At 37.0% G+C, this 27,892-nt stretch overlaps 3 protein-coding genes across 3 annotated transcripts in view; all 3 read right to left on the reverse strand.

Moving 5' to 3' along the window:
* Window positions 1–27,892, reverse strand: part of LOC137436505 (cadherin-13) — a 677,612-nt gene that overhangs the window by 639,030 nt on the left and 10,690 nt on the right. The gene's annotated exons all lie outside the window — the stretch shown is intronic.
* The window catches only part of LOC137436100 (DDB1- and CUL4-associated factor 11-like), a 193,879-nt gene that overhangs the window by 159,901 nt on the left and 6,086 nt on the right, over window positions 1–27,892 (reverse strand). The gene's annotated exons all lie outside the window — the stretch shown is intronic.
* On the reverse strand, window positions 1,091–27,220 carry LOC144888269 (uncharacterized). The gene is made up of 5 exons (XM_078765913.1): window positions 27,192–27,220; window positions 22,816–22,966; window positions 22,155–22,625; window positions 3,909–3,939; window positions 1,091–1,368 (listed from the first exon to the last, which is right to left on the reverse strand). The coding sequence occupies exons 1-5, from the start codon at window positions 27,218–27,220 to the stop codon at window positions 1,091–1,093; spliced, it is 960 nt and encodes a 319-aa protein (XP_078622039.1).

The raw sequence follows: 27,892 nt of genomic DNA on the forward strand, positions 1-27,892 counted from the left end.
AAGAAATCGTTGGAGAGTTTCAAGTATCTCTGGAAGATGAAATGAATGACTATAACCAGCCTCAGTGGTTTCATGGTTAGAGTGACCACTCTGAGCGTGAGATGCCACTGGTTCGAACTCTGGCCAAGTCATACCAAAGATTTCAAAAAGGAAGGTCCGTGCTGCTTTTAAAATTGATCAGCATTTAAAAAGACACAGCACAGACAAACGAGCACAGACTATGATGGGCCTAATGGGCTCCTGGGTACTGAAGTTCCGCGTAAGGGAATACAGTCACGTGAAAAAGTAAGTACACCCCATGTAAAGTTTTGACTTTTTCAACATATTTCAACATACAGCTATTTGATCTTCATTTCAACAATATTGATAGATAAAGGTGATATAATATAACAAATATCATGAAACCATCATAAAACCAGTATAATCCATTTTACAAAACTTCACTTGAATGAATGTGAGCACAATTAAGGCCCATCTCCATGCTAGGCCCATCTCCATATCTATGAAAAGGCAAATACTTCTAAAAAAAATCTGACGATGATAATATCTTTCCAAATTATTAATTTTTTTCCCTTCACATCCATATCTGAAAAACAAAGCTCCACGAAGCAGTGAAGGATTTACAATACAAGGAACTTCAACGAAGGAGGCGGCCATTATGCCTATCAAGCTTACGCCATAGTCATAATATTACTCCTCCATCCCTACTACTTCCTGAATATCTATCAACTGACTCTACTGCCCCTACCTGTCCCTACTCAATTTTAAATCTATCCACTGACTCTACTGTCCCTACCTTTTCCCCTACCTATGGTCCCTACCTGTCCCTACTCTACTGCCCCTACGTGTACCTACTCTACTGCCCCTACCTGTACCGACTCAATTTTAAATCTATCCACTGACTCTACTGTCCCTACCTTTTCCCCTACATACGGTCCTTACCTGTCCCTACTCTGCTGCCCCTACCTGTCCCTCCTCAATTTTAAATCTATCCACTGACTCTACTGTCCCTACCTTTTCAGGGAGACCATTCCATGCATTCACCACTTTGAGTGAAAGACCACTACCTTAAACTACCATCCTAACTCTCTTATTTACCAGTACTCTCAAACTGCAGACCCTGGTCCATACTTATTCTGTCCATACCCTTCAATATCCTAAACATCTCAATCAGATGCCGCCTTTTTAATGTAAAAGATTCCTGTCTCCTTATAGTCCATCTAGGCCTGGGATCAATCTCGTTGCTCTCAACTGTTCTACCCCAGATGTGGTGACGTAAACTGTGCACAATACCCCGGATATCCTGTCTCCTTACCTCCCTGTATCTGAACGACCCCAGATGTTTCTCCTGACCCACACGCTCCAAGACTGGCCCTCACATTGTACACTATTATCCGTTTCAGTATTCTTACCCTTACGCCAGCTCCTCCATGTCCTCCTGTCACACTGCATCTGTCAATCTTTTGTCCAGTCTATTAATACATCCAGACTTTCCTGAATCTGACCATCCCATCCCTCATATACAGATGTAAAGTAAAAAAATAAAAAAATAATATCGAGTCAATATCTAAATAGTTATTTATTTATTTTTTAAAGTTTGACGTTAGTTTCCCTCGAAGGAAATGTGTACAATGTACCTCAGTTCATGTATTCAGAAAAATCAGAAGATAAGCCACTTTGAATTTGCTCTCATCTGTCTGATGAACTCTACTATACACTCCCATGATATTGCTCCTAATTTACTATCATCATAGTTGAAGCCTGGTGTTGGCTTAGCGGTGAGGGTGCCGGCTTGGGATCCTAGGATCCTGGGTTCTAAATCCCGGGCTGAATTAACACCAGCAGGGTTGCCTCAGCCTGTCATCCTTCTGAGGTCGGCAAATTGAGTACCAGTTCTCTGGTAATTCCCTGTGTGTCGCAAGAGGTGACTAACAGGGTTGGCGGAAGGAAGGGCATCCGGCTATAAAACATTGCTTCGAAAAGGGGACCATGGTGCCCGAAAAGGGCAACCCCCAATTTGCGGGGGAAAATGGCCTCCAAAGGTGTTTTTTTTAACTTTATCATAATTCCTGAAAAGCATATGGAAAACTCTTCTCTTGAGTCATCTCATGTTCATGCATCTTGAGCGACCCCTCATGCAAAAATTAAAAAAACTAGATGGTATTCTTAGAATACTTACCCTGCGCAGTCAACTTGGTGCGAGCCAACTCTTCTGTTTTTGAACATTTTCTTTGATCCATTATGGCTGCCAGACCACGTGAGCGATGACATCACAAATTTATATTCTCTAATATAATTGTTGCATAGTTCATGCTCAATACATTTCAAACTGATCAGACTAAGCATTGTCCCTGTCGAATTATGACGTCATAATTATGGCACCAATGACGTCATCATTAACAACACATATTCCCTATATGGAGTTCTTTACAATGAGCCATGTTTCAATTTTTTCCATGCAGAGGTTTTGGAGATATAGAGGTGCAACATTTTTCGGTTTTTCCAAGATGGCGCCTGTACCACGTGACCTATGACGTCATAGTAATCATTAAAATATTCTACAGTAGGAGGCCCTCCTATGCTGAAAATTTCATGTCAATCTGGCCAACGGTTGCAGACACGACAACGGAAAATGCAGACACGTATGTACATAATTGAATGCTTAACCTCACTTTTCGCTTCGTGAGCGCAGGGCAACAAATGAATGGGAAATTACAATAATACCAGAAAGCCTGTGGACACCACTTTTTGCTACGTTGTTTGTAGCTCTAATTTTTCCATTTTGTAAATCTAAGAACCGGGATTGCTGAGAAGGTAGCGAAATAGGTAAGGGGTGTATTTGATGTTACTTGGTAGGAGCCAATCACAATGCACCTCGCCTCACACAGCCAATCAAACACTGGATATAACTAGAACGCCACTCAGTAGAGCGCATACTCCCGCCATGGGTCAAGTTGGAATAGTACGATTTCACAAAAGTTTGAGGGAGTAGTTCAGTGACAACACAAGACAGGCACTGCACAGATATATATTTAGAATATATAGAAGATAATGTTAAAAAAAAACCAGGCAATTTCACTTACATTTTCGGATTCAGCGTTCAATTCTATATAAGTGAGTGTATTTTGAGGCATGTGTGACTTCAAATAAAATTGTAAGACAGGCAAAACGTTCGTTTCATTCCTTAGGGATACAACATGTAAAACTGGCCCAAACGTGAAAACAAAACTCGCTCATTTTAAGTCATACAAGCTAATGCGACCACTCATTCTTCTGGGAAGAATCCCGTGCACATGCTTGTCACACTTATAACTTACCTAAGTCTTTATAAGTTCATCAAATACTGACACCGCGATTGACATTCGCTGAGATAAATGTTAATATCTCTTCTGAGGTTTAAAAAAAAAAAAAAAAGTTCTAAAGCATTCTACGTATCAAACGATACATTTTATGAAACGGGGAAACCGAATACACACTTTGGTGGTTTTAAAATGACAGAATGTCTTTATTAGAAGAAAAAAAAAAGAACCTTGAAGACGACGCTACTAGTGTATATATGTTGCTTCTGGGACACTCTCATTTTCCCATTGACTTACATGTTAATTTTCCTCTTAACCTCATTGCCCATTAACACCTCTATTTCTCCCACCCTAATCTTTATGAACCTTTTGTCTATAGTACCTATCCTTAATGTTGTTCATTAGACCACTCAAACACTACAAATATTTGTTTTCCCTTACCCCACCGTTTAGAGGCCATTTTTCCCCGCAAAGCGGGGGTTGGCCTTTTTCGGGGACCGTGGTTGTTGTTGTTTTTTTGGTCCCCATTTTGAAGCAATGTTTTACGGCCGGATGCCCTTCCTGCCGCCAACCCTGGTTGTCGCCTTTTTACGACACACAGGGAATTACCAGTGAACTGGTACTCAACTGGAAAACTCAACTGAAAAAAAAATTAACAGTGAACTGGAAAACTGGTTTTCCCTTATAGACCTATAATCCTTCTTCTACATATCATCTGGCAGATTATTATCTTTGACCCACTCAAACATCGACCCATTCACTTACATGTTAATTTTCCTCTCACCTCTTTACGAACCTTTTAGCCTTTTGACACCTATCCTTAATGTTGTTCATTAGACCACTCAAACAATGATACCCCTTGGTCTTATGGTACTCTTACTATCAATGATCCCGAGTAGACCACTCAAACATCGATCCTACAAATATTTGTTTATGCGTGGGAAATAATTTAATTCTCTTGCCACTCCCTTCACCATCTAATATATTATTAAAGAAGAGGTTTGAGTTTGGTCCTTTTTCAAGATATTTTAACTGAGCTAAGATAAAATGGTAAACCATTTTCTTGAATCAATGTTCTTGTTTGACCTCCTCCTCTCCCACACACCATTTTTAAATTAAAGTATATATTTTCCTCACAACCATCAAAGTTTTCCGTCCACTCAAAAATATTTCCATCTTTTTTACCCAACTCACCAGTATTTAAATTAATTCCCTTATTTGTTTTGTGAACTTTTTTACCAGTTGCCTTTTCAATTATACCTATTTGATATTTTTCACATTCGTTATGTTTACCATTTATATACCAAGGTTGATTACACCTCCACTCTTTAGTCTGGTTGGTACTTGGTTCTATCATTTATATAATAGTAAAAAGGCGGCGGTAGCCCGTTAAAATCCCGAACCCCCCCCCCCCCCTTTTTTTAACTTATCACTTATATACTTATATAACCATATAGTCCGTGGGCTGAGTCGGGTTTACATGAACCCCCCCCCCCCCCCCCACAACTTAACTTCCTGGGTATGTCCATGTACCCCCCACCCTAGGGGTTAGGAAAAACCACGTTAACAGAAAAAAAACTCATTCCCTCATAGTTTGACCTCTGGTGACCTCATTAGTGACCTCATTTGCATATAACACATATCATTGTAAAGAGTGTCCCAGGACAAACATTTTGAGGGGTCATATGCAACCATAGGATGACGAGGTAAAAAGTTATGGCCATTTGAATTTCGCCTACCCCTAATTTTCGGAAATCACTGACACAGGGGGGGTAACATCAAAATATGCGTGGGAGGTACCTTGGGAATGAGTTTTTTTTCTGTTAACATGGTTTTTCCTAACCCCTAGTGTGGGGGGTACATGGAAATACCCGGGAAGTTAGGTTGTGGGGGAGGGGGGGGTGCATGTAAACCCTACTCAGCCCACGAAATAGGTCAGTAAACCCTACTCAGCCCACGGACTAATAAGGGAGACTATCAATTCCATTTTCTAAAATAAACCTCTTATCATCAAAAGCCCCCAATGCTTTCTTATTCACCTCTTCTGAATATAATTTATGTTTATAACTTCTTATTCCATTAATCTTTCTAAACTCTTCTTTCTTTGTTGTTAAACAGTTATAATAATCCTTAAAGTTTATTGTTTATTTAATAACATTTTTCTTTACACCTTTTAACTTCTTATCAGTCTTTTCAACGTTATTCACAATGTATTTATAAGCATAAGCCTTAGACCTCAATGCCACAAATTCACTCATGACATTTCCTCCTAATTCATCCTTAAACTTTCCAATCACCTTTTTATTTTTAGAAGAGAACAACTCACTCTCTGGACTGTAATTACTCATGTCATAGATATTAATGTCCTTTTTCATGTCTGAATAAACATCATCAGTATTAATTTGCAAAATAAAACTATCTGTATCCATATCAAGTAGATTAACATCATTTTGATATTTCTTCCTCAAGTTATTATAAAAGTAATCATACATTAATGACTTTGATAAATCAAGAATTGATGTTCCAATATAAATAGGTTTGTCCATTTCAATACTCTCTTTAATCAAATGGATCGCACAAAAGTTCTCAGTAAAGACCTCAGCTCTAGTAAAACTCGGTCTATTAATTAATTTTGATGCTTGTTTCCAAGATGTTGATAGTCTGATATTTTGTCTTTTCCTCACATTTTCCATGGTCTTACCAAAGACCGCATTATTCATAAATTTATAAAAGTCTTTCTCAAATCTGTTTTTGTCTCTGTTCTTCTTTGTGTATTAAAATCAATGTACCCCTTTAACCAATGACTTTGATTGAACTTTAGAACCCTATGGATCTTCTCTACTCTTAGACTTTTTGATAAATATTGTCGCAAATTTCTTTGGTGTAGAACATAATCTTTCGTGTTATATAATGTAGTAAGTAATTTTTCTGTTGATTCACCTATATTAAATGATTGTTGATAATCACTTAACCACTCCTTCTTTGGACTTTCCTTTTCACAAGCAAATGGGAGATCTTTGTGTAGGTTATGAAGTTCCTCTGGATATTTCAAATCGACCTCAAAATAATAACCAACCTTTGAATCATCCAATTATTTTTGTGTAGAGATACATACATCTTGTAAAACCTTTTTGTAATCTTTTTCCTTTACCCATCTAAGTTTTCCATAAGGAAGAGCCTAAGACATTGCCCAGCCATACAGGTTGTTCGCATCATAATACATCAAGTAGGAGCTCTCTACCGATGGTTCATAATTTGGAATGTACTTGTTATTTGCTTTAGCATATCTCTTTGAACAGACTTGTGAAATTCCTCCTCTCTTTGCCTTTTCAATCATTAAAAGCATATCAACATCGGTTATCAAATCCAAGTCTTGTTTTGTCATTTTCAACATCGCACACCAAGCCAATCCAGGAGCAGTGTAATAGTGAGCAGGATCCAATCCATATCCAGAATGACAGATTGTTCTGAAAGCCTCAAACACATCAGCCAACAAAAGCACATCAGTTTTGAGGTACAAATCATGATACTCACCAAGATTCTTAATGTTATATTTTTTCCAAACATTTTGTGCGTGTACATAATCTTTAGCAGATATATGACTATTATTTAATTTGTTATAGAAATTTTCTTTTAAAGGAAGTTGTGTTTCATTGAATCTCTCAAAAGAGTCCATATAGTCATAGGGGTAAATTCCCTTTTGTGTTAGTAAATCTTTATCTGAAAAATACTCTGAAAGACATGGAAACTCTTTAAGATTTTGAACCAAGTTAGCCAATGGACTTGCCATGAATTTAAATGTATCAAGAAATCTGATATGAGTAATAGGAGATGTGTGAATTGTTTTTGTGAATGAAATGTATTTCTGATCCGTGTTTGGAATTGCTGAGATACTTCCAGAAGTCTTTGAGAGTTCCTTGATAAATAGACGTGTATCATAATGAGCATTGTTATGAAGAAAAACAGGAATGAAAGAGGGGAGTTGATAATTAATATTACAACTTTGATGAGCCGGACCTCTATATTTACCAGTGAGATGACAATGGTCTCTAACCTTTAGACCTTTACCAATTTTCTTCTCACAAATATGACAGGCAACCTTTGGCTGTCTAAATTCTCTTTTTTCTTTACTTGTTAAGGACATTGGTTTATTTGTTTCTCTCATTGTCTTGGTTAATCGAACACAGTCTTTTTCTAGTCGTTTCACAAACTCCTCTGGGGTATTTGAGCCTCTATACATCTCTAACTTGTTATATTCACCACCAGAGGATGATTTGATATAATAACAAAAACCACAAGGAGTATGTTTTTGATATTTATTTGTGTATGTTTCTTTTGGATCTGGAGAAGCAGTATCAATTTTTTCTAAAATACTTTCAAAATCAGCATATATAACAAATGGATGTTTTATTGTTTTCTTTTCATCTTTGAATGTGATCTTTGAGCCTTTTTTAGGCATGTTGATTACCGTTGATTTATGTTCACCACAATAATTTGAATGTTTATCTAATCTTTCTTGTGTATGGAAGAAGTTAAGACAACGCACACAAATATATATTTTATTTGTTCTTTTACATACTTGTGGTTTTATTAATTTTGTAATATCTTTGATGTATGTATAATGTGAATTTTCGTCTGAATTAAAATATAGAAGATTAATATGAGTTTGTTTACAATTGTCAGAAAGCTTCAAAACCTGAATGTTGTTTGTTTCTGTTAAACCATAAACATTAACTGATTAATTATTTATCTTTTCAAATTTAGGAATATCATTTAAAGCCATAGGAAACTTTAGATCTTTCGTATTTAATGTATTCTCATATTTTTTATAATGAGATACTCTTTCATCATGAAAATGTGGAGGATGTAAGTGTGCTAGAATAGACCAGAGAAAACATTTATTGTCTTTATTTTTGATATTGATAACTGCTTTTCTATTTTTGATAACACTGGGTAAATCAATGTAAGAAGAAGCTTTTAGAGGATCTGATTTAAGAATATGAATGTCTATGTAAATAATTTTTCCTATATTGAATCCACTTCCTACGATTGAATTATCCACATCTTGCTCTTGTTTAATAAGTTCATCATAGACTCCTGGTGTTTTAAAATCTTGATATGAAGATATAAAGTGTGGCTCAGTTCTCATGTATGGTGTATCTATAACTCCTTCGTCTTTTGTCATTTCTAATTTTACTCCCATATAAAATTTAAGTGGTTTCATTTATTTTAGTGTTTTTTCAATCAACGTTTGAACAGCAGGTTTAACTATTTCTACAGCATCAACTAGAGACTCTGGTTCAGGAGGTTTGAAGTTAAAGACTTATTTTAATATGTCCTTTGAATGCGCCATCAGAGTTTTTAGTTGTGATAAAATTTGATAAATGTTGATTTGTTTTAAGATGTATTTCAAAGCCTTTCTTGAGGATATTTTTATCACAGGCAGAACAGTGTTTTGTTTCCTTCTGAATAGGAGATAGTAGGTGAAGTAGATTAAATGTGTGTTTGTTAGTTTTAAGGTGTCTTTTGTATTGTTTATATTCTTGTTCACAAACGTCGCAATACGTTGTTTTGATCATATTTATATAGCAAAATTATACTTAAAGAAAAACACCTTTTTAGAGGCTTTTTTAAAGATGAAACTGTGCTTAAAGTAAAACACTTATAGAAGAAAGTGCCTTTTTACAGGCTTTTTATATATGAAACTATACTTAAACTAAAACACTTTTTCACTCAGAATCATCTGAGTCATAACTATCACATGAATACTCAGAATCATACTCAGAGTCATCAATAAAGCTACTCTCATAACTATCATTTGAGCACAAACTATTAGCATCATAACTATCATCTGAGTTCAATGAAATACTATCATCACCATGGTCCGAGTTCAATGAAATACTATCATCACTATCGTCCGAGTTCAATAAAATAGTAAAATCTTCACTGCTGTAATGACTCATATTTAATGAGCAGGAAAAATATTCCCATCAATATCTATATACTTTCTTTCCTTAACAGATTCAATCTCTACATTTTTAATATCAAAAGTTATCTTTAAATAATCTCTAACTATCATAGAACAAAATGACATTTCACCAGAAATATTAACATCATTCATTTTCCTTAGATCTACACCCTTTGAATTATTAAAGTAAATACAAATTTCTCCACGAGTATTGTTGATGGTCTTATCATTCTTTTTCAAAGTATCACGATCGATCACTTTTTCAAGCTTTGAATAAATTGCGAGGAGTAGAGGAGAAACTTTTGTTAGATTTACTTTAATGGATGTCTTTCCAGGTATAGTTAGAGCTCTTCCTTTAAATGAAATAGAGGGGCTCATGTTATTTTCCATAACTGGTTTTACCCAAAAATTTCCATATTTATCTTTGTTCAATTTAACATCTTTGACATATTTTTCTATATCTTTCACCGAAGTAGAGATTGATTGAAATTTGTCTTTTGTGCTTTGAAACATTGTATTTATTAATGAATAAACTTGCGTTTAGTTTAACTAAAAATTTACCATATAAATATGATAAGTTCTGAAGGATATTTAGAATTTCCAGACTCTCCATATGATAAATTAGAGAATTGTCCGGCTTGTGATAGAATAGGGCTTAATAATGAGGGTTCATATAAACAATGTATTTTCTGTGATTTAATTTTAATTAATGATAATAAAATATATATATATCTATCTATAATTCCAGTAATCTCTGTACGTTTGTACGTTTGTACGTTTGTCTGTCTGTGACCGCTGTTTCTCGACAACCACGGGTCCGATATACTTTTCACTTGCCAGGTATATTGCTGGGGACCCGAGGATGTGCCTTTTCAAGGTTTCATATTAATCGGACAATTACTTACCGAGCTATGTCCAAAAAACGATTCAACCAATCAGAGAGCAGCGAACGATCGCGTGTGCCGAACGTGGCGGACACACTCTGCCTCGGATGGCACATTTGAGAGCGTATTCATTTATTTCACGTTTGCAAACTATGTTGGCGTTAAACTATGTTTTAATAAAGTTTTAAAACTAATAAAAACGAATTTGCGATTCATTCGCTTTCCTGCGCGTTTGTGCACGCGATGGCGATTGCTTTACCAAACTCCGGAAGCCGTTCGCTTTGGACCAAACCATTGCATGTAAATAGAGGGGGGGGTTCTGTGGTCGTTGCGAATGGACCAAACCATTCATGTAAATAGAGGGGGGGGATTGTCACTGTACTCGCAAGCCGTTCGCCGTTCGCTTTGGCGTTGCGAATGAACCAAACCATTTCATGTAAATAGAGGGGGGGGATATAATTTTAGATAGATATATACTATATAGTACGGGCATATATATAGTACGGGCATGCCCTAGTATATATAACTCTTTTAAATTAGAACCAAAAATGAATTACTTTACAAGATTAATAAGAGAGATGAATGTTAAGTATTGTGATGATAATACACCATTTCTTTCAAGGGAAGAGACTATTTGTATTGAGGAAATGCATAAGGGTCTCTCTGAAGACCTGGACAAAATCACAGACTGGTCAAACAAGTGGAACATGTCTTTCAATCCTGACAAATCTCACACTCTTACTATGTCTCTCCGAAAAGATCGACTGGACAACCCTCCCATCTACTTTCTCAACAATCCTCTCCAAGAAGTTCTGTCGCTCAAGATTTTGGGTCTCACTATCTGCCATGATCTTTCTTGGGAAAACCACATTTCCAAGCTGGCCTCCAAAGCCAGTCGCCGACTGGGCATCCTCCGTCGTGCGAAGTCCTTCCTCGGCACACCTGAGCTCCTCACCACATACAAGGCTTTCATCCGCAGCTCAATGGAATACTGTTCTCCCCTATGGGCCAGTGCTCCTGCCTCACACCTAGCTCGGCTTCACGCTGTTGAAACCAAAGCTTTCAGAATTATTGGAATCTCCCGCGATGAAGCTATCTCTGAGGGCCTTTCACTCACTCACCGCAGGCAGGTAGGTGGTCTTTCTGTCTTCTACCGACTCCTCTCCGGCCTTGCACCCCCAGCTCTCTCTGTGCTCTGTCCCCCAAATATTCCTACAGGTCGCACAAGATCTGCCAGCAACCCTCTGATGGTTAAACTGCCGAAATCTCGGCTCTCTGCTCACCTTCACTCTTTCATTCCTCTTTTCTCCCGCCTCTGGAACAAACTCCCTCACTCCCTTCAATCCCACTCCTCCCTCCAGGTCTTTAAAACAGCTGTTCACCACCATCTCTTATCTTCCCCCATCCAAAACCTTGATCTTTTCTACCCCCGCTAATTCACCCCAGATCCACCTTGTTTGAAATTCCAACTTCTTTCCTGGAAGTCCTGGCAGTGTCCATATGTTTTATACCTCTCCCACCGCCCCCTTCCCATGCCCCCCCCCCAAAGCCCTCGCCCTCTCTCAGATCTCTCGATGTCTCCATGTCTCTCGGTCCCTGCTCTCAAATGTTGTGTTTGTGTCCTTCCCCCTCTCTCCCCATCTTGTCTACCGCTCCCGATGTTATATGTTTTATGTGTCGGTTTGTCTTTCTGTGTGATTAATGTTCGCTCTTTCACGAGCCTCGATCTTGTATACAAAAAAAAAGAAAAAAAAAAAGGGTTTAATGATATTTATTATTCAAAATAATTTTAATGGAAATGTTAATACAAGATACTATATAAATAAAATAATGAATTATTTTGAAATTAAACCCGAACTCAGGATAAAATATAGAGTTTCTAAAATAGCTCAAAAAAAGTTAGATGACTTGTTTTCCAAATATATAAATGAATGATTTTTTACCCGTTTGGGAAAATAAGATAAAATTTAATAACCATAAAAACATTCCAAATTCATTGAGATGTCTAATGGCTGGTTCAAGCGGATGTGGAAAAACCTGTTTGCTTTTAAAGATGCTCCTTACCCCCAACTTTTTAGATTATGATAATTTCATAATTTTTACGAAGTCAAGTTTTCAACCCGAGTATCAACTACTATCACAAGGTTTTAATGCGGGTCTTAAAAAGGAAGACATTATCGGTTTATTTAAACTTCAAAACAAACTAAATGATTTCAACATTGAGGATATAATACAACTATTTTGTGATACACAGAAATCAAAATCAAAACCCATAACTTGTATTCTCAGTGATAATACGGATGATATACCTTCACCTCAAGATTTAGATAAATCAAAAAAGAACCTCGTTATCTTTGATGATTGTGTTAATGAGAGAAACCAAACAGTAATGGATAGCTACTACACAAGAGGGAGACATTCTTCTTGTAATTGTATTTATCTTAGTCAGTCATATTTTCAACTCCCTCGGCGCTCAATAAGAAACAATGCCAATACTTTTATTTTATTTAAGTTAAATTCAATAGATGTAAATAATTTTTGGAGAGATAATTGCTCTACGTTATGTAGTAAAAAAGAATTTGAAAATTATATGAAACACACGATTGGAAAATATAAATATATTGTTGTGAAACAAGATGAGATACTAACTGATATTTTACACACATAAATGACAACTATTATTATTAATCTTGTGGGTAAATCTGCTTCAGGAAAGAACTTTCATAAATCTAAACTCTTGAATAGTAAAAATGAAAAGATTGTAAGTTTTTTTTTAAAACACCCTATGATTCGTTTTGTAAGTACTACAACCAGAGCAATGCGACCAGGAGAAGTAGAAGGGAAAGATTATTACTACATTTCAATGGAGAAACATATGTGATTGAGGAAAGAAGGTCAAATATTTGAGGAGGTCTCTCTTGGTTCTACAAAATATTCACATTGTAAGAGTGAGTTAAATAAAGTAAAATCTAACGGTGTTGGGATTTTAGAAACGAATCCTGAAGGAATGAGACATATTATTAAACATTTGTGTGGTGATGGAGTTGCGATTTTATCATTCGGTTTTGATATCAATGAGGAGACTCAACGCAAACGTATGAAAAGCAGAGATACAAGTATTAGTGAAGAAGAAATAACAACTCGTATTAATACCAATAAAGAATTTGATGAAATATTTAAAGAAAAGGATTTATTTCAACACATTTACTATAATGACAAAGAAAAGGAAAATTTTCCCATTGACCTTTACAATTCATTAAATGATATTTTTCAATAAATAAATACAGAAGATGAATACCGAAGAAAGAGCAAGAAAGTTTAAAGAACATCAAGAGTTGGTTTCAAAAGTTGTAAAGCAACAGGAAGAGATAAAGAAGAAACAGAGACAGAAACTAACTGGTGAAGAAGCCTTTGAAAGAAAACAAGAGAAATTTTTTAAACCACTTTAAAAAACTCAACAAACGATTTCACCTACAGTTCCCACAGTAGAATTTACTCCAAAAAAACTTCAAATGCTCAAAGATTTTAGTCAAATGCCAGCGCAAGAACTTGGAGAATTAGAATATGATGATGAAGGATTATTTCGGAAACTTGAGGAGGTAAATCAACCACCTAATTATGTTGTGGAAGCTCTTCAAAACAATGAATATTCGGCGGGTTCAAAAACCAGAGCAGGTCTCATTCCAACAGAAGAACCAGCACAGTTCCATCTTGTGAAAGAAAAGTTATTGATATTTGATGATAAATTGTTGTTCTTAAGTTCTGCTCAACCAAATGTTGAATTAACTCCAAGATTAATGTTTCTTCTAACAAACTCCGGATTTAGCGGTTCAAAATATTTTGATGAACCACTTGATATGGAAAATGCGGAAGATAGGGTATATATTGATTTACTAAACTCACTTGATTATGGAGTTTCTGTTGCCGGTAAAAGTAAGAAGCATGAGAAGGAGAAACATATTATTGATGCTTTAAGTAAGCTTGGTTCGGGTGTTAGCTTTCTTCCAAATGACCCATCACAATTAGTTAACAGGTTATTATTGTTGTTAGGTAGTAAGAAGGCTGGAAACAACAATTGTTTTAGTGAAGCATCCGCCATTTTAGATCAGTTGATGAATATGAAAATAATTAATAAATGTCAATACAAAGATATTTTATTAGATATTAAATAAGATGAGAAGCACAATTCTTAGTTTTAATTTCACAACGAGTGATTACACAGCATCATTCCCTTACCCACTACAACTTGACCCCCTTACCTCATATGAGGCTTCTTTGTTGTCAATGGAGACTTACAATACACTTTTTTTATATCACAGAGAAAAACAACAAGTTTAGTTATAATCCAGGAAGTGGGTACAAAACTATAACAGTTTCACCTGGAGCTTACGAGATTTCTCAAATATCTTCTGAAGTCTCTCGCCTTATGAAAGAAAAAGGTGATGAACCAAAAAATATTGTAATAGATATTCAAAAACACACTTCAAAATCAACTATTAAACTTAAAAATAATTATAAAGTTGATTTCACGATTGAAAAATCGTTTAGAGAGCTATTGGGTTTCTCTTCAAAAAAGATTGAAACTAACGGAACGTTTTACAGTGATAATGTCATTCAAATATCCTCCGGTATAAATTCAGTATTAATTCATTGTGATTTGATTGATGGTGCTTATAACGATGGAATAAGAACAAATACAATATTTTCATTCAGCGCATACTCAACCCCGATTGGTTATAAATTTAATATGGAACCAAAAAATCTTGTCTATTTACCTGTGTCAGGAAAAACCATATACAGAGTAAATTTTAGGATAACCGATCAAGATAATCGTATGATCTCCTTTAATGAAGAAATTATATCCATCAGAATTCACCTACGTTAAGTTTTTCAATAAATAAATAATGGTTATTGTAAGAAAACACGAGTTGGGAAAATATAAAGTAATTACAGGGGATGTGATGTTCCTTTCACCATACTATAAGGGTGAAGGTATGTTTCTTGGTAGAGGATACTATAAACCAAAGAGACAACGGGGTGTGGGACATCAATTTAGAAATAAAGGAGATGGGATAATTGATACTCTAATGGGTATTGGTTCAACCATTCTTAAACATAAAGACCTAATTGGTTCAACTGCTTCTGCCGTGGGCTCAGTTGCGGGTGCGAAAAAGAGCATAAAATATGCTCAAAAGGAGTCTCATAAATTACAAGCAATGAAAGAAATAAAAAAGGTAAAACTCAACTATCTTCACAAGAACGACAAAAAATCATTAAAATACTTGGGTCAGGGTTTCAACAATTTTAATGCTATATAAATACAAGTATGGAAGCGATTGATAGTATCTATGATTTGGATGATACGATGATCATTTCAAACTCCACTAAAAAGGAAGACTATTTTAAGGTAAATGCTATAACAGGAACAGACTGGAATTCAAACGGAACAAAAAGTTTTGAAATAAATAATCAACAAACTTACTTGAATATAGCTGATAATTTCTTGCTGTGTAAATTTAAATTCACTAAGGCTGCGAATAATACTAATGCTACACTCGTAAATGATTTCTTCTGGAAAATGTTTGATAGTGTCCGCCTGTATATTGGAACACAAGAGGTTGAAGCGGTTGATTATGTCTCTGCTACATCTGAAATGATGAAATTTACACTATATTCGTTTAGTGATAGAATGGGTAAGGGAGCTGTTGAAGGTTTTATTCCTGATATGTCAACGGGAACAAATGCTGACCCTGGTTATAGTCAAAGGAAGGCAATGTATAATGATGAAACAAAAGCAGAGAATAGTTTTACCGTAGCAGTACCTCTTAAAGGTATATTTGGATTTTGTGATTATGATAAAGTTTTGTATGGGCTTAAATTAGATTTCAACTACAAAGGAATGATAATGTAAATAGATTGCTTTTTGGGGCTCAAAATGCTTTTGGTGATAATAATAAATTTGTTATTAATGATTTGTGTTGGTATATTAGTGAATATACTCCTAATCTTAAAACGGAAGAGATGTTAAATAGAAGACTTAACTCAAAGAAACCACTAAATGTATCATACCTTAAAAGAAGATGTCAACACGTTAAACTGGAACACACTACCTACACCTGGAATTTAGGTGTTCTTCAAGGAAAGCCACGATACCTATGGCTCATTTTTAAGAAACCAGATGGAGATGAAGGTACTGATAAGAATAATGCGCTGAGTGATAATACTAAGGTGAAACAACTTCGGGTTTCTCTTGATGGCACATTTTATCCGCAAGATAGATTGGAAATTGATTGGGAAAAAAATGATTATGCGGCAGCCTACAAGTCTTACCAAAAGGTGTGTGAAAGCAACGGTAATAATGATCCTATTTTGGATATGGTTGCGTTTCAAAAACTTTATACAATCTACGCAATTGACCTGAGTTCTCAAAAGGAAACTATAAAGTCTAATAGAGTGGATACTTCTCTATACATTGAAAGAGGAGAGAATGAAGAAGTTGATGCTTATTGTTTGCTTTTGGAGGAAACAGAATTACAGATTAATACAGATAATGGTGTTATGATTAATATCACATAGGTTTTTTCTCATAAATAAATGGTAGGGGTATATGTTAATCAAATCAATCTTAATAAATTAACATCTTGTATTCAAAATCAAAAGCCTTGTATTATTAATGTTAATACAATTCAAAGAAAATGAGCTGTAAGAATTGATGTTTTACTCACACACACACAAGTAAAAACACTAAATGATACTGGTTCACTTAAAATTAAAATGACAAAACCTATGTTAAAGAAATATTCAATAGACGAGTCAAGAGGAGGATTTCTCCCATTTCTAATTCCTTTATTTGCTGGTTTAAGTGTGGCGGGAGCATTGACTGGTGGTATTTCAGCAGTGGTAAAAACTGCTAACGAAAGGAAGGCACAACTAAAAGCTCAAAAAGAATTGGAAAGACATAACAAGGAGTTGGAGAAACAAATTAGTGGAAGTGGTGTAATTGTAGATTTTGCTCAAAAACTTGAAAGTCTACCTGATAAAGCTAGATTGTTGGTTGGAGATATGCTTCCCTCTATCGCTCAAGCGGGTGTTAAACTAACTAAACGGGGTAATGGATTGTATCTTTCTCATAAATAAATGGATAAATGGTTTAAACAATTTGGAAAGAATACAACGTCAAATATAGAACTAGCTAAGTATTGTAAAACACTAAAAATTGATAATGTGCTTATTTGTATGAGAGATTAATTAATACATATAAATAAGAATACAAAGAATATTATTATGAATTTAGACACACAGAATGGTTCTCATTGGGTTTGTATTCATAATAGTCAGGATAAATATTATTTTGATAGTTATGGTATGCCACCACCTGTTGAAGAAATACAATTCTTACAGAATGGTGTTTATCAAACATTTCAAGTTCAAGAAATTAATTCTAAATGTTGTGGTCAATTATGTTTATATGTATTATTTCAACTCAACAATAATGAAAATTTTTATGATATCATTTTTAATCTAATATAAATGACATGTTGGAAAAGATGGTTCTATCTTTGGAGAATCCTCTCAGGATATTGGTTTATCAAATTATTATACAATGGCACAGGCTGAACGACAAAAATATAGTATAAGTAAAAATATTAATATGAAGAATACTTATAAATTAATCAATTAACCAAACCCTACAAATGCGAATGACTTAATTAGATTCAGTGATTTATCACAATATATATTTTTAAAGAAAACAGCACGTTTTGTTAAACAAGTAAAATTTACAACCACAACACCTGGTTATACTGACCAATACACCTTTCTTCATTGAATTTAACTACCTGCTTACAATGGAATTTTATAAAGAAGGACATATAGTTAATATGCGAATTAATAAATGGGGGTATGATATGCCTGATTTAGGGTATAGTTGGTATTTTTCAATAAACTTAGAAGACCTACATGATTTGAATTAGTCTCGTAAAGAAGAATATTATCCGCTTGGCGAGGATAAGGATTTATGTGGAAGTACAATTAGTAAACAACAAATACATGATTTTAAGAAAAGAAAAATATATGATAGTATAGCGATGGTTAGAATGACAAAGAAGGAAGGTAATGAGATAAGGATAGAAAGCCGAGGAATACAAACCAATTTGGTAGTGGGAAGATGGGGTGGTATTACCTGTCATAATATTAATCTCACATATATGTCTAATACATAAATGGCAGGAAGAAGACTACAAGAGAATTATAATTTTTGTATTCAAGGATACCTACAAGAAAAGGGTGCTCGGTATTACATACCTTATGATTTGGAGCATATACATGGGAATTTTGTCATAAAAAACTGGCCTTATACTGATATTGCTAAACCCACAAATAGAGACTTGTTTAAAATATTAAATAAAAATGAACTTCTCAATTCTCAAAGTTATGAAATATAAAACTCTTTTAGAAATCGTCAACAAATCTTATTGGTATCCTATAATGAGAAAAATAATTATAGATACAAGAATATCTCAAAATCCAGATGAGTATATGTATAATATTCTTTGGGGCTCAAGCTCAAGGGTAGCAAGGGATGAGGAAGGAGTTGAAGAAGAGAAGGAGGAAAGAGAGAAGGAGGAGAAGGAGGAAAGGGAGAAAAAGGAGAAGGAGGAGAAGGATGAAAGGGAGAGGGAGGAAAAGGAGAGGAGGAGAGGGAGAAAAAGGAGAAGGAGGAAAGAGAGAAAAAGGAGAGGGAGGAAAGGGAGAAAAAGGAGAGGGAGGAAAGGGAGAAAAAGGAGAAGGAGGAGAAGGATGAAAGGGAGAAAAAGGAGAAGGAGGAAAGGGAGAAAAAGGAGAAGGAGGAAAGAGAGAAAAAGGAGAGGGAGGAAAGGGAGCAAAGAGAGAGGGAGGAAAAATAGAAAAAGATGGAAATCAGTGAGATTCGTAAAAGATTGAGTATATTACAGCAAATAAATCAATCTCAACGCACCAAAGAGGAAAATAAAGAATTAACGACTCTTACTAAGATAATGATTTTAAAAATGGTTGAGATGAGTTCAGCGAGGAGATTTACATGAAGAAGACAAAGGTCATATAGTTGATGATGTTGGTGTTATTGACTTTCGTTAGTTTTTATTTGTAAATAAATGGAGGAGAGAGTGAAGGCATTCCTAAGGATACTTTATGTTTTAAAAATTAAGATAGAAATGTATATGTTGAAAACCAAAAAGGTTTTGATACTCTGTCGGACTTTTTCTGATAAATAAATATGAGTTATTGTCTCAAATGCAAAAAGAAAAATAAATCTAAAAATATCTCTTATGTTAAAGCTAAAAATAATAGAGTTTATCAAAAAGGAATATGTCAAGTGTGTGGCTCTAAAAAGTGCCAATTCATCTCTCCTAAAAGTGGAGGAGACATACAAAAGTTTCTGTCAGGAAGTAAATTTACAACAACTGGAATTCCGGGGGAATTACACCTTCCAGGGTATTCTTTCTGTGGTCCTGGAACAAACCTGGATAAAAGATTAGATGAGGCTGACAATGCTAAACCTTGGTCTAAACCTATAAATAGGGTTGATGAAGTGTGTATGAAGCATGATATTGCTTATGGGAATACCACTACATTGGATGAAAAACATGAAGCAGACAGAGAAATGTTGTATAATTTGTCCTTGATACAAAATCCTACATTGAGAGAGAAAGTTGATAGGTTTATTGTGAAAAAAATGATAAGTGTTAAATTGAAACTTGGTCTTGGTTATTCCCCAAAAAACTATTAAACTCCAATGATGTTATCAAGACTGAGGAGCTTTTGGCTAATGAATTACATAAACCTATAATCACAAAGTTTAAAAGAAGGAAAGTTTATTCTAAATACACTGACCACATATGGTCACCTGATTTAATCGAACTAAATAATGATAAGGGATACAGGTATGCTTTAACCATTATTGATTTGAGGAGTAGATTTGCCTGGGTTGTTCCTTTAAAAAACAAGAGAGGTGATACTTTAATGTTAGCCTTTAAGCTAATATTTGATAGGGATAAAAGGAAACCAAAGAAGTTATGGACTGACGAGGGAACAGAGTTCCATAACAAAATATTTATGAAATTTCTAAAGGGGGAGGGTATTAAATTATACAGCACCTTTAATGAAGGAAAAGCAGTTGTTATTGAGCGTTTTAATCGTACTTTGAAAGAGAGACTATATAAAAAATTCACACAACTCGGTTCTCAAAAATGGGTGTATTTAATTCAGGATATTGTCGATAATTACAATAATACAGTTCATTCATCAACAAAATCAAAACCATCGGAAACATTTACAAAATTAGAATATGAAAAGGAGATTAATTTGAGAAAGCCCAAGTTTAAAGTTGGTGATATTGTAAGAATATACAAATGGAAAAGTCATTTTGAGAAAGGTTATACACAAAAATGGACTCGTGAATTATTTAAAATCATTGATGTAATGGATACAGTCCCTTGGACCTACAAATTATATGATTTAAATGGAGAAGAAATCTTGGGTTCATTTTACTCGCAGGAATTACAAAAAACACAAGTAAGCAGATAATACCCTTGAAAATAATAAATAAATAAATAAAATGTAATGGGGATACGTTTTTAAATCTGTGAACCCCAAACACAGAATCCCACAACTTTTTAGTTGGGGCTTAACTTTTGTGTGTGTATAATGGGGATACGTTTTTAAATCTGTGAACCCCAAACACAGAATCCCACAACTTTTTAGTTGGGGCTTAACTTTTGTGTGTGTATAATGGGGATATGTTTTTAAATCTGTGAACCCCAAACACAGAATCCCACAACTTTTCAGTTGGGGCTTAACTTTTGTGTGTACAATGTGGATACGTTCTTGAGATCTGTGAACTCCAAACACAGAATCCCTCACCTTTTCAGTTGGGGCTTAACTTTTGTGTGTGTATATGTGTGAGTGAGTCATAATAATATACAAACCCTAACCCAACCCCATCCCGAACCCAACCCCATCCCTAACCCTAACCCAACCCCATCCCTAACCCAACCCCATCCCTAACCCAACCCCATCCCTAACCCAACCCCATCCCTAACCCAACCCCATCCCTAACCCAACCCCATCCCTAACCCAACCCCATCCCCAACCCCAACCCAACCCCATCCCTAACCCAACCCCATCCCCAACCCCATCCCTAACCCAACCCATCCCTAACCCTCACATTCAAAATCCCAACCCTAACCCAACCCCATCCCTAACCCAACCCCAACCCTAACCCTCACATTCAAAATCCCACCCTAACCCAACCCCATCCCTAACCCAACCCCATCCCTAACCCTCACATTCAAAATCCCACCCTAACCCTAACATAATCTTCTTTTTTTCTTTTTTAAAATACGTATTTCATTTATTTTTTTTCCTCTTCCGCCAATTCTGTCTTTCAAGGCTTTCAAGTTTGAAGAAGTAGAAATGGGAAGAAAGAATTTTCCAGCATTTTATTCCTCGAACTTTCTTGATATTGCTTAAATCAAGCGTCATTAAACAAAGAACATTGTTCATTGCTTTAGAATGCAAAGAGTCTCCAAGATGGACCCCACAGGTAGAGTCTCCAAAATAAAACCAACTTTCCAAGTTCCCAAGGTATAACCACATTCCAGTTGAGCCTCCAAGATAGGTATCACATTCCGAGTCATCAAAACAAAACCCCCATTCCGAGCCTCCAAAAATATAACCATCTTTCCAAGTCTCCAAGGTAGAACCACAATTTTCAGAAATATTGGGGGTTTCCGTGATAAGTCTCACATAGTATAACTGCGGACCATCAGGGAAAACTTCCCTTTCCCAATTTTTTAGGGTTTCTATGATGTGTCTCACATAGTATAACTGCGGACCATCAGGGAGAACTCTCCTTGCCCAATTTTTTAAGGTTTCTGTGATGTGTCTCACATAGTATAACTGCGGACCATCAGGGAGAATTCCCGTTTCCCAATTTTTGGGGGTTTCTATGATGTGTCTCACATAGTATAACTGCGGACCATCAGGGAGAACTCTCCTTGCCCAATTTTTTAGGGTTTCTGTGATGTGTCTCACATAGTATAACTGCGGACCATCAGGGAGAATTCCCGTTTCACAATTTTTTAGGGTTTCTATGATGTGTCTCACATAGTATAACTGCGGACCATCAGGGAGAACTCCCCTTTCCCAATTTTCAGAAATTTGTGGGTCTCCAATGTATGACTTGTATTCTGGCTCATCAAGGTAGAACTTGTTCAGTGGGTTTTGTTTTGATAACTCACAACAAGTATCATCATGGTAAAACTCTTTTTCAGGATTTTGTGGATCTCCAAGGTATAACTCTTTGGCTGGGTCATCAAGGTAGAACTCGTTCTGGGGGTCTTGGTTGTTCAAAATGTCTTCAAACAAAAAAATAACTTCATCCCAAGTTGTGTTAAAAGCAGAATTTTCATTTCGTATCTCAGATACAATTTCCTGTGAAAGAAAATAACAATGTATTAATTTAATACAATATTTTTATTTGTATAAATGAAGCTCTATGAATATAAAAATAAACGTTGTTAACTCTTACACGAGTCTCATCTAAAAAAAAAAAAAAAGATTAAAATAAATAATTAAATAAATAATTAATTAAATAAATAAATAAATAAATAAACAAACTTACCTCCATTGATAAGAGGTTCGAGTCCAGTTCATCAATCTGAAGGTTGAGTTCTACACAGGTAGTAGGACTCCAAGGAATAGCAAAGTTATCCCATTCCATTTCGGCATAGTAGTCCATTCTCAAGTGAAGCAGAAAGCGTGTTGGAAAAAGCCTGTGTGGTCGGTGCCTTTTATAAGAAGGGCTGAGTGTGTGTCATTTCCTGTGGAAATTCCCTGGGCAAACCTGGGCGTGGCTTAACTGGAAATGATGTGATGGAAATTCCCTGAAAATGATGTAATGTATTACCTGGAAATGATACAATGCTGAAGAGTTTATAGAGTGGGTGGGACTTAACAAAGTGGGCGGGGCCTAGCAAAACTGAGCGTGGCCTAACAAAAAGTGGGCGTGGCTTAACAAAAAGTGGGCGGGGCTTAACAAAAAGTGGGCAGAGCCGACCAAAAAGTGTGTGGCACAGGAGGTGCTCAGACAAGGACATTGAGGGAGGTTTATCATTTTATTTTATCTCAGTTAAAATATCTTGATAAAGAACCAAACTCAAACATATACTTTGTTAATATATTTGATGGTAAAGAGAGTTGTAGGAGAATTAAATTATTTCCCACGCATAAACAAATATTTGTAGGATCGATGTTTGAGTGGTCTACTCGGGATCATTGATAGTAAGAGTACCATAAGACCAAGGGGAAATCATTGTTTGAGTGGTCTAATGAACAACATTAAGGATAGGTGTCAAAAGGCTAAAAGGTTCGTAAAGAGGTGAGAGGAAAATTAACATGTAAGTGAATGGGTCGATGTTTGAGTGGGTCAAAGATAATCTGCCAGATGATATGTAGAAGAAGGATTATAGGTCTATAAGGGAAAACAAATATTTGTAGTGTTTTAGTGGTCTAATGAACAACATTAAGGATAGGTACTATAGACAAAAGGTTCATAAAGATTAGGGTGGGAGAAATAGAGGTGTTAATGGGCAATGAGGTTAAGAGGAAAATTAACATGTAAGTCAATGGGAAAATGAGAGTGTCCCAGAAGCAACATATATACACTACTGACGCTGCTAATAAAATACACCGCTCTAACGCATAACCACGAGTTTAAACTACATTTACAACAAATATGAAAACTATTTTCATATCACAATGTTAAATATAGAATATATAGAAGATAATGTTAAAAAAAAATGAGCCCTATCTTCCAATGGTAAACAATCCTTCAAAAAATTCCTGGATCCGGAATAATATCCTAAGCTTCACCAAAAACTAATCAATTCCTCCTTATCCCAAGGGCAATCATCCCACCAACTTTCATCGAAATCTGTTCAGAACTTTTCCAGATATCTTGTTCACAAACACACAAAAACACACACACACACACACACACACACACACACGCACACACACACGGACCCGATCGAATGCATTACTCCCTCGCGGGAGTAATGATTGTGTGCGTAAGTTCTCTTACAAGGAACTTCAAAATTTGTCGAATAAAGTGGTATTCGGGTGGCTCCGGTATTTGGGACCGCAGGGACGGAAAGTGCAGGTACGGGGTGCCAGTCACTCCCCAGCCGGCCCGCTCTGAAGGTTCGGATCGGGACACCGGGATTCATTCCGGTCGCCAGGTCGGCCCGGAGGTGGGGGTGCGGGGCCTGTCACGGAACGTCAAAACAAACAGCCTGCCGGGGCCGCCCAAAAGTCGGGCGTGAGGGGCGCGTCCACTAATGGAAAGCCTCTCGCTTCCCAGATCGAGGGCCACGTGGTCAGGAGAACCTCGTCCCTTCTGGTTGCCTTGCCGTCCCACCATGAGCGCTGGTCAGGGTGTACTTCAAGCTAAGCTTAAGTGTTAAGTGTTAAGTTCCTCCTTGCCCTCGCAAGGGAAAGGCTAGGGTCAAGCTCTCCCAAATTTCCAAACACTAGAAATTGGACGTCTCAAATTAATTAATTAATTTGTTAATACATCTCAGTCGCCCGCGACCTCTCCAGCGCGGGCGTCGAACCAGTTCATTTCCGGTGCGACCGGGCCGAGTATCGGCCCGGCCGTGGCCGAAGCCGTTGATTCCGCCGTAGCACGCTAACGCGTAGGCTCGCGCGTCCCTGGTCCGCCAGGGCTCCGCGGGTGTCCTACCGTGCCTGGCGCCGCTATTCTCTCAAACTTCCGGGAGGAGGTGCCGGTGCCCGGGGACGGATTTCGCTGTCTAAACATGGTAGCGCTAGGCCAGTGGGACCGCCGGGACCCACGTGCACTCACAAGTTGTTATGCGCGTCGGCGGCAGTATCAGACCGGGGCGCCCAAACGCTCCCCGGCTAAAGTTCATCCTGAAAGCGCCCACATTGTGCGGACAAACCCCACCAAGTCGAGGGCCACGTGGTCAGGAGAACCTCGTCCCTTCTGGTCACACTGTGCCTATCGGCCGGCCTCGAAGACCGAAATTGTGTCGGTTACCGATCCTTCGGGTTCGGAACTATGTCACCCTAAACATGTCACCCTATGTCCCCCCCCCCCCCCCTTCCCATGCCTCCTCCCCCCGGGCCCTCTCCCTTCCACACACCTCCCTGCTCTCGGATGTTGTGTTTGTGTGCTTCCCCTTCTCCCCATCTTGTCTTCCACTCCCTCTTTTTGGGTATTTTGTTTGTCTGGTTGATTTGTTTGTGAAGTAAATGTTAGCTCTTTCACGAGCCTCGATTCAGTATACAAAAAAAAAAGAAAAAGAAAAAAAAAAACCAGGCGGCCATAAAGCCCATCAAGTTTCTGAAATGGTTGCCAACCTCTGGCTTTTATACTGCTCTTCACCAAACTTCACCAAATGGTAGAGTTGGGTCACAAGCAAGAAGCCGATTGATTTTAGGTCAAAAGGTCAAAATAGGCCAAAGTTCACCAACTTTGTCCAATTTCTAAAATCCTCAATTTTCATCTGAGTTGAAATTTGAAGAGGTTTTGCATATCTGGTCATTTAATTCAGCCACCAATTATTTTTAAGGTCAAATTTGTTTTAGGGATTTTACATGTTTTTGCTTCATGCACGTAACCAAGGTTTAAAAAAAATAATTCGGGAGCAATTGATGCAGCTGCCACTTGCCTATACACCGCCCAAATAAAAGGTATGCATCAGAAGAACGTGTTACATGATCGGAACAAAATCACCTGAAGGGCGAGTACTCTGATAGTTTTTTTATATTTTTTAAAAAATATTTTGTACTAGTACCCGACCGCAAAGCCCCAATGAGCCGGCGAAGCCAAAGCCTCTTGCCACTATTTTACCCATCACTATGGCATCAGTAGGTTAGGTAGTTGGTAGTAGGTAGGTGTAGTAGGTACCGTACCTGGTAAGACTTGGTAAAAGATAAGAGCAGACAGTCCTCCCCAATACCTACATACAATAGATGTCACAAGAAGCTTAAGGAAGTAACTATACGATGTGCTAGCTTAAGGCCTATTTTAAGAAATTTTAACTGGGCTTTACATACGTTTTCACAGTATGTGTGTAGTCTTCTAACTTCAGTCGCTGTCAGGACTGGTTCTCTCTGGGCACTGCGCCTTCCTCCACCAGAAGAAGTTTGCTTGCAGTAAGATCAGTGCCGACAGATCAGACGATAGCGCCGTTTCAACGGCAATGTGTGACTGTCTTTAATCAGACCGTGTCGATGGCCTGATTGGCTGACCTAAGCTGATCGCTGATTGGTCAGCTCACAAAATTTCACAAATTCAGACCTAAAATGACACCATTTGCATTCTGGATGAGATTAAAATTGATAAAATTTACTTCTTGATTAATTCGGTGAATTACGTCTCAACTTCGGATATTTCCAGCCATGAAAAACTATCCCCTACGGCCGCGAGATTTCTAAAAAATAATTCTTCGTCAATTTTAGAGTATTTGACGCCATTTTCACCCTCCGGAACGCGTAATAAGCTTTTTTGAAATAATTTTTGAAATGCTCGAATCTCATTGGTGACGATTTTGGTGACGTTGTTTGGTGACGATTGGTGACGTGTTTGGTGACGATTTTCGTTGAAGATAACGCGGTTGGTCTTAAAGCATTTTAATTACACATTAGAGGTGCATCAGATCGTGAATCAAACAAAGACGGGTGAAACAAACTCCTTTTGAACTTTTTCTCAATTTTTTAATGCATACTTTCGCATCCGGACGATGGCGGCCTCCATTGAGTGATTTGGTTTTAGAATTATTTTTTCAAATGCTCGAATCTCATTGGTTCCAGTGTTTGGTGACGATTTTCGTTGAAGATAACCAGGCCCGTGCGGGCCGAGGTTGGTCTTAAAGTATTTTAATTACAGATTAGAGGTGCATAAGATTGTGAATCAAACAAAGACGGTTGAAACAAACTCCTATTGAACCTTTTTCAATTTGTTATGCATACTTCGGCATCCGCAAGATAGCGGCCTCCATTGAGCGATTTGGTGCGTCACAGCTTCGGAATTCTCAAGCCAAGGGATCCAGCATAATCTGGTTTTCAACATAATACGTACACGTTTATTCACAACACCGGCTTCACCGGCTATAACTCGGTCAAGGTCGGTTTCGAACCGCTGAACTCACACATAATGGAGTCTGGTATGAAATTCAACGTTTATAGAAACAATAACCTGAATTTACATGTTGGCTCATTGGGTAATATTCAGAGGATTAAAGCATATGTCACTTCATTCTTACCACTTTCAATGAGCTCTCATGTCTCCACACTCGGACCTGTAGATACTAGTACCGACTGCAAAGCCGCAATGAGCCGGCGAAGCCATAGCCTCTTGCCACTATTTTACCCATCACCATGGCATCAGTAGGTTAGGTAGTTGGTAGTAGGTAGGTAGGTAGTTGGTAGTATGTAGGTGTAGTAGGTACCGTACCTGGTAAGACTTGGTAAAAGAGAAGAGCAGACAGTCCTCCCCAATATCTGCATACAATAAATGTCACAAGAAGCTTAAGGAAGTAACTATACGATGTGCTAGCTTAAGGCCTATTTTAAGAAATTTTAACTGGGCTTAACATACGTTTTCACAGTATGTGTGTAGTCTTCTAACTTCATTCGCTGTCAGGGCTGGTTCTCTCCGGGCACTGCGGCTT

The sequence above is a fragment of the Myxine glutinosa genome, chromosome 11 (assembly GCF_964187855.1).
Source record: "Myxine glutinosa chromosome 11, kmMyxGlut1.1, whole genome shotgun sequence".
NCBI lineage: Eukaryota > Metazoa > Chordata > Myxini > Myxiniformes > Myxinidae > Myxine > Myxine glutinosa.